At 39.9% G+C, this 13,215-nt stretch overlaps 1 protein-coding gene across 5 annotated transcripts in view; it reads right to left on the minus strand.

Annotated features, from left to right (window-relative positions):
- Positions 1-478: 478 nt before the first annotated feature.
- SLC35F4 (solute carrier family 35 member F4) overlaps positions 479-13,215 on the minus strand; it is a 308,265-nt gene continuing 295,528 nt past the window's right edge. For all 5 annotated transcript variants that reach the window (XM_012504334.2, XM_003267843.3, XM_030811173.1 and 2 more), the window contains 4 exons: positions 8,679-8,804; positions 6,353-6,545; positions 3,038-3,127; positions 479-933 (listed from right to left, as the gene is read on the minus strand). In XM_012504334.2, the coding sequence (XP_012359788.2) occupies positions 692-933; positions 3,038-3,127; positions 6,353-6,545; positions 8,679-8,804 (651 nt within the window). In that variant the 3' untranslated portion in view covers positions 479-691. The remainder of the gene's footprint in view (positions 934-3,037; positions 3,128-6,352; positions 6,546-8,678; positions 8,805-13,215) is intronic.

A 13,215-nucleotide genomic window follows, 5' to 3' on the forward strand; every position in this document is an offset into this window, starting at 1 on the left:
AACACCGCATGTTCTCTCTCATAGGTGGGAATTGAACAATGAGAACTCATGGACACAGGAAGGGGAACATCACACTCCGGGGACTGTTGTGGGATGGGGGGAGGGGGGAGGGACAGCATTAGGAGATACACCTAATGCTAAATGACGAGTTAATGGGTGCAGGAAATCAACATGGCACATGGATACATATGTAACAAACCTGCACATTGTGCACATGTACCCTAAAACCCTAAAGTATAATAAAAAAAATATGAAAAAAAAAAAAGAAAATGCTCTGTTTAAATGTGTAATACATTTCCAGCTTTTAAGTGTGTATCATTTTCACGTGTTATTCTCTTAGACAACTTTTTTTGATTGAGTAGGAAGAACTCAGTTTCAGTTGAGAAAAAGATAACTCCATAATTTAATCGACTCTTACAGTTTCAGGAAATTTTGTGAGTTGGGGGAGGGGGAATTTAAAAAAATCAGAAAACAGAACAAGGACAAATGTGTTTTAATAAAAAAATCTATTATGATTATTTACACCAATTCCTTGATAAGCATATAAATGTAAACTTTTATTGTTGGCATTATTTCACATATGATTTATCCAAATTCAGAGTTAATACTGTCATTTGAGTGTACAGGTAGTGAGAAAATTTTGTTATATTCACAGAATATACATACACGTGCATTCAAAATATGTCCCTCTCTAAGCCAGTGGTATAGACACTGTCCCATTGGCTCTGCCTCTGCCTCGCAGGTGTACGCTGGGATCAGTCACATCATCCACATGCTCCTCACTCTTCTTTTCCTTCAGGCTGTTGATGAACCTCAGGGTGATTTCATCCCATTCTTCAGGCAGCAGCATCAGCAGAAACCCAATGCAGATGATGATGGTAGCAGCCAGGCGGACAACATTGAATATCACCTCCTGCTTTAGGAGATCCACAGCTAGGAAAGAAAAATCAAGTCAGTCATTGCCTATGCCTGTTTCTAAGCTTTGAAAACAAGTCAGCAAAGTCCGTGTTACTTCTAGAGATTTCCAAGAGTCTTCTTTATTCTTCCAAGTTAGTGTTTCCTTTTTCCATATTGCTAGGTTTGCTTTCCATTGCCTGTCTCTAAGTCATGCTTATCCTTCAAGGCTTAGCTCAAATTCCATGTAATCTGACTTACTTACCTCCCCAGTTTTCTCTCAGTACTTTTCCTCTGTACCCCTTTACCCTTCTCCAGTTTCACTGGACCATTGGAGATTTTTCAAATGAGCCAAACTTGTTAGTGTCTAAGACTTGTGCAGCCTGTTCTTTTTACAAATTTAATTGAGATGAAATTCATGTAACATAAAATTAACCATTTTAAAGTGGACTTAGTGGCACTTAGTATATTCACAATATTATGCAGCCACCACTTCTCTGTGGTCCCCAAATATCTCCATCACTTCAAAATAAGAGTCCATACCCATTAACTCCTTAGCTTCTTATCCCAACTCCCCAGCCCTTAGCAACCACCAATCTGCTTTTTTTTCCCCTATAGATTTGCCTATTCTAGTTATTTTATATAAATGGAGTCACATTCTCTGTGTCCTTTTGTGACTGGCTTCTTTCACTTAGCAAAATATTTTTGAGGTCCATCCATGTTGTAGCACGTGTCAGCACCTCATTCCTTCTTATGGCTGAATAACATTTCATTGCATCATAATTTGGTTATTCATTCAACTGCTGATGGACATTTAGGCTTCTCTACCTTTTTGCTATTGTGCATAGGGCTACTATGAACATTTGTGTATGAGGATATTTTTAATCTCTGTTTTCACTTTTTTGGGGTATACACTCAGGAGTGGAGTTGTTGGTCACACATGTACTGTTCTTTTTAGCACGAGCTGCCCTTCACTCCTCATATCTCACTTCATCAGGCTAAACCTCTCCTTAGATCTCTCCCCTTAGGCTTCTTGCAGGAAGACTTTTGGATGCTCCTCCTATGCGCCCTCGCAGCATTCAGCACGTACCTCTATTAAAGCAATTCTATGTTGCAGTTACTCAATTTTTTTTCCTTTTGTCTCTCTCTCAATGCTACATGGTCCCGAGGACAGGGACTGTGCCTTATTCAGGACCTGTCACTAGTGTTAGGACAGTTCCTGGTGTACACTAATTGCTCAGAAATTATTTGTCAGATGAATGAATGAACTTCCTTGACAACTCCACTCTGATATTCCTTTCCTCTGAATATCTTACAGCCACTGGAGTCTGTCTCACACAATTTGGCGTTTAATAATAAATTATTTTGTAGCGTTCCAAGTTGTTTCACGTAGGTTGGCCTTCTTTTACACATTCAGTCATAAGCGTTTTAAGAGAATAATTATTTTTTTTTCTTTTTTGCAGCCCTGATCACATGATAAATGTTCAATAAACATTTGCTGATTGTCATGGAGGACAGAAAAGTGGCTACTCAAGACTCAAAATTAGAAAATTTTAAAGGTAAAAGGACTGTGCAATCATCCAGATAATCCATTTGCATTACTTGTTTCACTGGCAGGTTTCTCTAGAAATATCCTGGAAAAATAGCTTCTCTTGTCCCTGAGGTGAGTAAAATTGCTTTTTCCTTGTATCTATTCCAGTGGGCCACCTGCTCTGCCCCAGGAGAGCCTTCCACCGCTCCCCATAGATTGTCTGAGGAGAAGCCAACCCCATGTACATCCTCTACACTTTCATTAGTGATGGTTACTTGAAAGTCCTATGCTGGGATGCCTTTTGTTTCCATAGGACTTCCTCTAAAAATACCACAAAATTAGGTTGTCAGGGAGATTACATGAAACCCAAATGATACATTTGGTATTTAATTCTAAAAGCACAACCAAGTAAAAACAGTGTTTTTTAGCTGCAAATTTTAAATCTGCTGCATAGTTATTCTGTTGTCTGCCACCTTCATGATATTTAAAAACATCTTCCCAGGCAAAGAACATAATTCACAATTTCTAGAAGGAACAACTCAGGACGCAGAATAAACACAAGCAAGAGACTTGTAGTGGCCAGGATCTGCACATGTCACGTGATACCTGTACCTGCATTTCCAGGAACGCTGAGCACTGTCCCAATGGAGATTAGGATTGGGTATGTCAGCACCACCCCAACATTCACCAGGATGTTGAAGGCTGTAAAATAGCAGAGGAAATACAAGATGAAGGAGAAATAATATGCTGGACTTTTTTCTTCTTATAGTAAATGAATCAATGTCTTTGCTACATGTGCCTTTTAAACTGTCTATACCTTTGATCCTCTAATTTTGGAGATGGATGCATGTGTATTCTACCCGAATAAGTCATTTTCTTCTTTCCTCCTCTGCCACTCTGTTTACCTGAATCTTGCCAATAGGCTGGCAAAATGTATATGGAGCAAATACAAAGGGGTAAAATAATTGATTCACAGCACTGCTTATTAGCACTATAGAGGTAGGTTGGGGCCAGCCAGAGGTTAAAAGCAGGTGATTGATTGAAGATGGTGCCTCATCTCTTTAATGCTGTGCTATTTTGTGCCACATTCATGGACATTAAATGGCTCTGGTGTTACTGCATAAAGGAAGGTCTATCCAATGATAGCCTATGCTGTTTTATCCCCTCTCTCTGGAGGTCAGCATCATGTGGGCAAACAAGGGTTGGTTTAATGTAATTCACTGAATTCCAGAGACTGTCTCCACATCCTGATTTGTGTACAGATAATCTGAGGGCAGATCCACAGAACCAACTGAGGGTGTAGCTTCATGCTCTTCAATGAACACCTTTTGGACTCTTTGGTTAAATATAAAATTAGTTAAAATAATCATTTATCCACTTTAAAACTTACCAAAAACACGTTTTCAAAAAGAAAAAAAATTATAAATTACAAAGCATTATTCTAATAGAGTCCACTCAAATGTTTGTTTCAGAGGATAGAGAGATGAGTGTTAACAATTGTAAAAGGTCCTCAATTTAGAGATCTCCATGACAATGAGGCAAGCATGTTGCCTATATCTCTGTAGAACCAAAAAAAGTTCTAGAACCATTCCAATTAGGATGATGTATGTTCTTCTATTGTCATCTGTAATTCCCGCTTTAAGCCCACTGGGTCACTTGTGCTTGGTAGTTAGAAACAGTGAGTTTGACTTTTACAAGACTTGGGCTCCTTTATATTGTTCATACAACAGTGGCAAGCAAGGCAGAGGGTCGTCCTAAGCTAATAACTGCTCCTCGTTCCTGACAAAGCTGCAACATAAATGAATATTCCAGCGCTTTGACACTCTCCTCAGACTCAGGGAGTCCAACATGGCAAATTCTTACAAATCAGGAATTTATTAAATACAGCACAGGCTCTGCTGAACTCCATAGTATGGGGCCTAGCCTGAGTTTAAGTGCAATTCAGACACGCTAGGTGAAAGGATGAGGCTGACTTGCATTTGGGCTAACGCATTTCCTGAAAGATAGGTCAACCTGAGAGGAGTGAGGCAAAGTAAACGTAAGCAAACAAGAAACCATAGCCACAGGAGATGTGGGGTAGTTCGGGGTGCAGATTGATATGTATCTCTCAGACCTGTGTCTCAGCCTCGCCTCAGCCAGATCATGTCTGATTTCTATGGAGAAGAGAGGGATGGCGATAAACACTTAGGAATAGGAGCACTGAAGACTGTAAGATCCCGGGGTGTGTAACAGGCTGGAGGGAGGCTATCTCCTCGATTGTCACAGCACAACTTTGGCACAGTGAGCTCTGCAGTGCACCGGGGTGGACCTGGTGGAGCAGCTGCAGTGCTGCTTGGCACTGTACCCAGTGGAGTGTGGAGCTCATACTGCTTGGTGGCGAACGCCAGTTTTCAGCTAGCACAGGTGGCGTCCAGCCTCTGCAGGCTTGCTTAGGAGCATGCGTTGGATACGCCAAGGAGTATATGTTGGTGGAGGGCTACTTTGCAGCAAGGTGGAAATCATGTGCGCAATGAGGAGGCTAAAGGCCGTCAAAATTTTAGTTAGGATTTTTCCCATTTATGTTGTTTTTGGCCAGAAAATAATCTAGGTGCTTTTAATGAGGATGGTTTGGTCTTACGGAAATATCGCTATTGATTTCTACTCAACTTAGCAGAGGTTAAGAGAGGTGCTAACCATATACTTTTGGCGTTGAAAAGTAGAACTCAAGGGACCAACAATTAATGCTTGATCCTTCTCTTGAGTGTTTTCTGTCGAAGACCTCCCCTGAGTCTGAGGGGCTGAGCCAGCATAGAAAAAGATGACCCAATCAATACTCTTGCAGGGATGAAAATAAGAACATTTTGCTCCCAGGAATTGCAGTGCTGCTACTATTTCAAATTATATCACCTCAGTAAAGAAGGTCAGTTGAGGGTTGATGGATGTTCTGCAGGTTGAGCATTACGGGAAAATATGGAGTGGGCAGAGGGAGTTGACCTCTGAGTAGCACGTGGAAATAGGAGCAGCATGAAAAGGATTTGATTCTGAGTAAACAGCCACCAAGTCATTGGGTTGTTGCTGTTTTTTGACTGCTTGGTGAGAGAAGAGCAGCCTTGTTATTTTTCAGGCTCCTCTCACATCAAGTGGCAACAGCAGCACAGCTTAAAAGTCAGATCCCAGAGTTCAGGTAAAGCAGCCAGCCTCAGAGTTATAGGAAGCTGGCAATGAAGACATTACAAGGACTCCAGGTGACTTTTTCTTGGCCATTAACTAGGCACTGTCTACTCAGCCAGGATCACCAAGCCCAGTGCATGCTGCTGTCTCTCTACTGGCAACGTCTTCCTATCACAAATCCATCCTCCATTCTCAGCCAGAGTGAGCTGTTTCATATACAGATATGAACCTATCACCAATCTGCTTAAAGATTATTAAGTGGACTTTAAATCCAAACACCCCAAAATGGCTTCCCAGGCTCCTCCCAATCTGCTTCCTTCTTAAATAGCATCTCCCTCCCCCCTCCCTCCCTTCCTTCCGAACTCAGTGCTCCCACCAGCTTGAACCACTCTAAGTTCTTTGAATGCACCATCTACTCCCTAACTTCTGCCCAACACACCATGGCACATATGGAACATTATAACATGATACAGTGCATTAGAAAGAACGAATGAGGCTGAAGAAGAAGAATGGATTCAAGGCCAGTGGTATACAGAGAGGCCTGGGCTTCCAGTGCACACCTTAACTCATGGGAGGCATACTAGTTGGATAGCTTGAACCTAATCAACCAGTAGCTTGCAAAGAACCTTCTAAACATGACCAACGACATTGAACAACTTAAATTTGGGAACTAGAGCACAGAGTTACCCAAGGAAATAATCCTATGATGATAATCTAACTAGCCAAATAAAGATTGACTGATATAGGGAATGGAAGGCAAAACCCGAGGCCACTTACCCAGCCACAGCCCTGCCATCCCACAGAGACAGCCCCACGGCAGAGCTGCAAAAGAGGACCAGTGCTCCACCTTAGTGAAATACAAGATGACTGGGGTGAAGGAGATGAAGATCAAATTGAAGAAACCCAAGGTGGAGACAAAGTGTGCGGCTTCCCCAAAGTTGGCGCTTCCAAGAAACATTTTAAACAAGACCTGGAATGAGAAAGAAACTCTATAGCCACACAGAGACTTAGCCAGAGCAGAAAGGTAAGTCTTATTGTTCTATACTGTGAGCTAACTGGCCCAGAGTTTATTCTCCGTTTCTTCTTGCCCTGAAATCTTCACAGCACTAGATGGGCTGTTGAGATAAGGAACTAAAATACTCTATAGCCTTCATATGAAATAGCAAATGTCATAAAATGAGTTTCTTACAGTGCTGAAAGCTGCCGGTACTGTGCATTGTGTTTAGTGCCACCACCAGTGATGGGTATCAGGCAAATGATAAATAAGAGTCCAGACAAGCCCAGAAAAATCTTATAGGATTGACAGGCCATTAATCCTTACCTTAAAGCATGGGATTTGTTTTATCCTTATTTTGATAGATACTGAAAACTAAATTGGACAGAGATACCCTGTCATTATGTTGTTGAGAGAAATAATATTTATGCCTTGGATTTATAAGCAATTTTCTTTGTGAGCTCAAAATGACTTCACAAATATGGCACTTGTTCCCCAGATTTAAAAAGTTTTTATGTATTATAAACCTGTGTGCAGATGAAGATGGCGAGGAGAAGCAAATGGCTAACATAAAATCACACAACAGGTTACAGAGAAAGCCAGGGGTATAGTCCATATTTCTTAACTTCTTAAGCCCACCACTCCCTATGCTAATCCTGTAACAACACAAAGTGAAGCAGATCTCTTCTGCCTGGAATTATATTATGCTGCAGATATGATTTGGTGCATGTCAGCAAATATTACCACTCTCAGAATGAATGCATTCTGTGACCTGGTCAGGGGAAATCCCTCTGTAAGAGAGCCATTCTGGTCATATAGCAATCCCAGGTACTGCTTCTAATTTCAACTGAACTAATTATTTTTTTTCTGTTGAAAGACTTAATCAAAAGGATTTGAGCACGTGGTAGTTTTTGGTCACATCAGACATCTTGGTGGATCTCAGTTGGGGAGCAAGTTAGACAGTAATGGCCATTGAGTGAACATTTGTCAAGCTTGTTACACAGAATCAATGGGCCAAGAAATGTCCATATAGAAATAGACTTCATGCCCTCTGAGACACAGCGTTGGTTAATAATCAGAACAGGCTTCCAGGAGGGACGAAAGGGGTATTATCTGCCTTTCAGAGAGTGTTTTCTCATTGAAACACCAAGAGAGGTGAAATTGGAACAGTTCTTTAATACATCCAGAAAGTTGACTTTTAAAAGTAGAGCTTTGGGGCGGAGAGTTCTGTTGATGTCTGTTAGGTCCGCTTGGTGCAGAGCTGAGTTCAATTCCTGGGTATCCTTGTTAACTTTCTGTCTCGTTGATCTGTCTAATGTTGACAGTGGGGTGTTAAAGTCTCCCATTATTATTGTGTGGGAGTCTAGGTCTCTTTGTAGGTCACTCAGGACTTGCTTTATGAATCTGGGTAGAGCTTTGGGGAATAACATTTTAGATCTGCTCTCTTAGTTCTCACTTCTGAAGTCAGGTGCAATGACTCTGAACAAAATTTTCTTTGATGACAGGGAACTCCAGTGGAGAAAAAAATGGTGGGTACATACAGCAGACTTAGAGCATCCATCGGAGAGAAAAAGAGGTTCTTCATTTTGCTAGTAACACGAGCTCCTGTGGCATGGGGTTAATATGTGCCAAACAGCTCTCTAGTGACAGCTTATTTCTGACACCTCTTTTGAGTTAAAATAATGACTATAGATAATTAAATTAAAAAACATAGGGAGAGAAGATGCCTTTCTAATGTTCCTGCTATAACTGCCTGATACATGAGGGATTAGGGCATAGCACATGGGCTAAGAAGTCGGCTAGTCCAGAGTTTAAGTCTTGGCGCTATCACTATTTGGCTGTATGATTGGGGCAAGTTATTTAATCTTTCAAAGCCTCAGTTTCCTCATCTGGAAAGTGGAAATAAGTATTTATGCCTCATAAGGTTGTATTAACACGGGAAAAATTTTTAAGCAGTTACCTATCACATAAGAAGTACTTAATTTACTTACTATTATTTCAACACATCTATTTTCTTTCTAATCAATGTTTTCATCGTACTTTCTTACTTTAGTACTCAAGTCTAAGTTATGAGTGACAGTGGCTTACAAAAGAAAGTGCACAACATACCTTATATAATGCAGATGTAGAGGCTGAGCCCACTGCAAATGCCACTCCTATGATGGAATCAGCGTGGAAATTATCTGCATACGCCATCATGACGATGCCGGTAATTGCCATTATTGCAGCAACTATCTGTCAAATAGGATGCAAAGAAATAGAAAAGCGATGCCTCTGTGTCCTAGAGTAGGCAATTCAAGACTTCATGAAAGCTACTAAGTACTTACTTAAACCTAATTACCTTTTGTGCATCACTTTTTAAACGTAGGAAGGCTCAGTATTAGGAATAAATCAATATGTTCATGAGATATCCAGGCACAGAATATAAAAGCTGTTCACATTCTAATTAAAGACTAGTAATTTTATTATTTTTACTTTTTTAGGACTAATAATTTTAATTTTTTAGCTCAAGCTTTCTGGAGATTAACAGTTGTACTGGTGAAATAAATTTAATAGAAAGTTACTTCTAAGCGTTTTCATCCCTTCTGTATTTCATCTATTCTTTTTCCTCCAATTCAGCATACATTTTAATCAGCTCCTTGGCTCAATGTATGTTTCTGAAGATCTCCATCTAATCAGGACCTGATTAGAGAAGCATGATATTGATACAGCTAGAGGCAAAATTTAGGCCAATGGGAAAAAAAAGAAAATAAATTCTCATAGAGATTTATAGAGGAGCAAGCTGAGTTTGCACTGTCACTTGAAATGTCAAATGGAATCCAGTACTTCCTTTTGTTCACATGAAAATTAATTTACTTTTTCAGAAAAACCACTGAAAGATAATTTCATTGAATTATTCTAGAGCGTTAACTGCATAAAGTGAAATATTTATAATTCAACTGAAGTCGTCATTGTTTACTGTAAATTGATGATTCTTGCTATATTCAAAACAGGAGTCTAGTCCCTTAGTGAAATGCTGGTTTGTGTCATCTCTTTATCTTGAACTAGTTCTACTGGAAAGCAGTTGAGAGCGACAGCAAACAGTAAAATGATGCTGGAACAGGTGACAATATGTCATTTCCTTGTGAAATGGTTTCACTGACTTTAAAATCCAGATGAAAATTTGTGAGAAATTTAAACCTACATGGTGATTAATTTTGTTAAGCTTCAGTTCTGAGTATTCCCAAGTAAAGAAATTCTTCAGTTCTGAGTATTCCCAGTAAATAAATTCCCAAGTAAAGATAGCTTTTTCACATATGTGATTTTCAGGGGCTCTTTTGAACACTATAAGTTAATTATTTTTTATAACACGTAGATTTTTAACATGTAATTATTGACTCGCTTGAGGCCAGTGCAAAGTATGTTCCCAATGACATAGAATTCAGATGCTGCTAAAGCATGTCTTTTGTTAGTGGCCACCAAAAGCAAGGGCCCACTTAGTTTCAGAGTAGCTCCATATTAAAGTGTCCTTAATGAAAAACAGCAGGAGTACTTGAGAACAGACGTAGACATGTCAGCAGTGAAAAACCATCTTCATTAAACATTATCCAGGAGGCTGCTTGATGGGAGGTGGTTTTCTTGCTGAGTGAATATCATATTCTCTGAAGCTGCCAGTTGTGTGTTCTGGTTAGACTTGGCCTTAAACTATAAGGAATAGAATTTAAGAATTTAGGTGTCAAGGAGATTTCTAAATAATAAGTAATACGCTCATCAATAAACACAGTGAGGGGGTTATCTAGACCTGGATAAAGGTCTAGACTCATCAATAAACACAGTGAGGGGGTTATCTAGACCTGGATAAAGGTCTAGACTCATCAATAAACACAGTGAGGGGCTTATCTAGACCTGGAAATTCTGTCAGGGTTATCATTTTCCTTGATTTGGGGATTTGCAACAGTTCTTTCAGGGATCTGATTTCAGGGAAATAAAAAAGGCACATTAGATACTGGCATATTCTGACTTGGTTTTGTGTTTAAATGATGTTCACTGGTTAGTGTTCATGTGCACAAATAGATTTCCTTCATAAGACTGAACAAACGGGATAATACATTTGAGTTAACATTTGTTTTCTTTTAGCTAAGCATTGTATTTTCTAGGTCAAATAAACAAGTGGTTACTTCAAGCCAAGGCTAACAAAACTGTAAATCCTAATGAACTTTCACATGATGTGCTATTTTATATTTTAAATTATTAAAAGCATTCTATAATACATAATACATGGGTTTAGGCAATTACACACTATAGTATGTAATTCTGGATTTAGAAAATTGTGAAAACCAATTAAAAAACCCCAGAGCAAAAAACAAAATGCTGTCTAGCAAAGGACAGGCAGTTGGTTTCATTATCCCCAAGATATGACCACAGGCAGGGACTCTTCCTTTTCTGAGTTAGCCACTAGTAAAAATAGATATGCATAAAATTTCTATTATATTTCCTCAAGATAGGAATTGAACGTGGGTAAAGATTACATAACTCTGTAGCAATTCAAAATTATAACCATAGTGAGCCTCTTAAAGATCTTCATTACTCGCTATATTCAAGTGCTTGTGAAAATATTAGCCTGGACCACTTAAATTAACATATCAATTACAGCAGTGTCTCTTTCAATTGCCTTCACAGAGAGAAGCATTTTTCACTTTAGAGGGCCAGACAATGCTGTTAAGTTCTGAAAGAATGAAAATCTGAATATTCGAAATGTTAGAAAAATTCTCCATGATATGAGCAGTGATTCATAAGTTATATAGTAGGTTCCTGGGGCAGGGTGTGGGTGGAGGGTATAGTGGGAATAGATAAATTATTTGCCACATTTTAGTTTAAATTTCATAAATATCTGATAGGTCAAATTCTCTATGGCTATATTTTAAGAAATTTTAAATATATTTCTTATCTATACGGTTGTAAGTGAAGGAAAAGATCTCAGCTAATCTTGAAAATGAGGAAAAATTGTGGAGTGGTTGTTTGGGTGATCTCAGAATGGCTCTGCTTGGCACCACTGGTTTAACCTTAGAGAGTAAATACTCTTTAGATGTCCGGAGAACAAATATCCTAAGCACGTATCAGTCACACGCATTTTCAGAATCAGTCATCAAAGAGGGATTAATAATCTGTTCTTCTCAACAGAAAAACACAAAACGACTCTTCTTGGCCTCAGCTTTCTGGAAATGTGTCTGCAGGAAGCCAGTGCCTAAAATATTGTGTCAAAAATGCTCATATGTGTTCATATGTGTTCATTCACATGAAGACAACCACTGAAGTGCTCCTGGGACACATTAACATCCATGAGAGGAATTCTGCTGAAAATACACCATCTAGTGGTGCCACCTGCTCGGCTTCTGAAAAATGTGGGTCTCTTGACAATCTATTCCAGTTCCAGCCTTTTAACCAACCAGAAGTGTCTAAATAAGATGGAAAACCAGGCCAGGCACAGTGGCTTACGCCTGTAATCCCAGCACTTTGGGAGGCCCAGGTGGGTGGATCACTTGAGGTCAGGAGTTTGAGACCAGCCTGGCCAACAATGGCGAGACCCCGTCTCTACTAAAAATATAAAAATTAGCTATGCTTTGGTGGCACACACCTGTAATACCGGCTACTCGGGAGGTTGAGGCAGGAGAATCTCTTGAATCTGGGAGGTGAGGGTTGCAGTGAGCTGAGATGACATCACTGCACTCCAGCCTGGGCAACAGAATGAGACCTTGTCTCAAAAACAAACAAAAAAGATGGGGGAAGAAAAAAACTCACCATTACCATTATCTGAATCTGGCTTAGGTGAGAATGTTAGTAACCATAGTGACCATAAAACTGCCAGTGCCTCCATTTAAAATTTTTAAACCTCTCTGCCCTCACACATTGTGGTGTGCCCACCTGGGGTGAGTCATTGAAGGAAGAGGATTTATTTAGCCCATTGTCTCAGCATGCCAGTTGAGTGGCATGGCCTCGTGAGCCAGCTGTCTTCCTCTGCAGGCTGGGGCCCTCAGACAGCTGTCTGCACCAATTTTCAGAGCCAGAGGGGATCCGTGTGGCCATTTGAGCCTGCTCCTAAAGCCCATAAGAGGGCTTTACCAGTGGACATTTGGTGATCTCACTGTACTAAATGCCACCTGTGACCCTGAATGGAGGGTGTTTCTTTTATCTTTCAAATAATTAGTTTGTACAGATAAAGCCTAAAGAAATATCTGGCTTTTGGCTGTTTTTGTTTTCTTGTATCTTTTTTTTTTTTTTTCTTTTTCTCTTTTAGCTCGGGCCCTCAAAAGCTCACAAAGGTTTGGTCCTTCTCTGCATCTCCATGAGTGTTTATCAACCTAATTCCATTCACTATGGCTCCCATTCACAGATGGTTTTCACAATTCTTATTTGCATAACAGTACCAGCTCTTTTAGGGTCCAAGGCATTGGATGAACCTTTAGTTGCTTCTCTTCCTACAGTGTTCCTTTAAGACTTTAAAGGTCAAAATGAGTGATTATAATCCAAACATGTTTCCTTACTTTGCCTTGAGGCTAATTCTGTTTCTTGAAGCTAGGTGAGTATGAAGCAGCTGATTCACAAATGAACCCTTGAATTCCAAAGCCTACAGCAGCCCGTAAAAATGCAGATCTCAGACCACACTGCC

The sequence above is a fragment of the Nomascus leucogenys genome, chromosome 1a (genome assembly GCF_006542625.1).
Source record: "Nomascus leucogenys isolate Asia chromosome 1a, Asia_NLE_v1, whole genome shotgun sequence".
NCBI lineage: Eukaryota > Metazoa > Chordata > Mammalia > Primates > Hylobatidae > Nomascus > Nomascus leucogenys.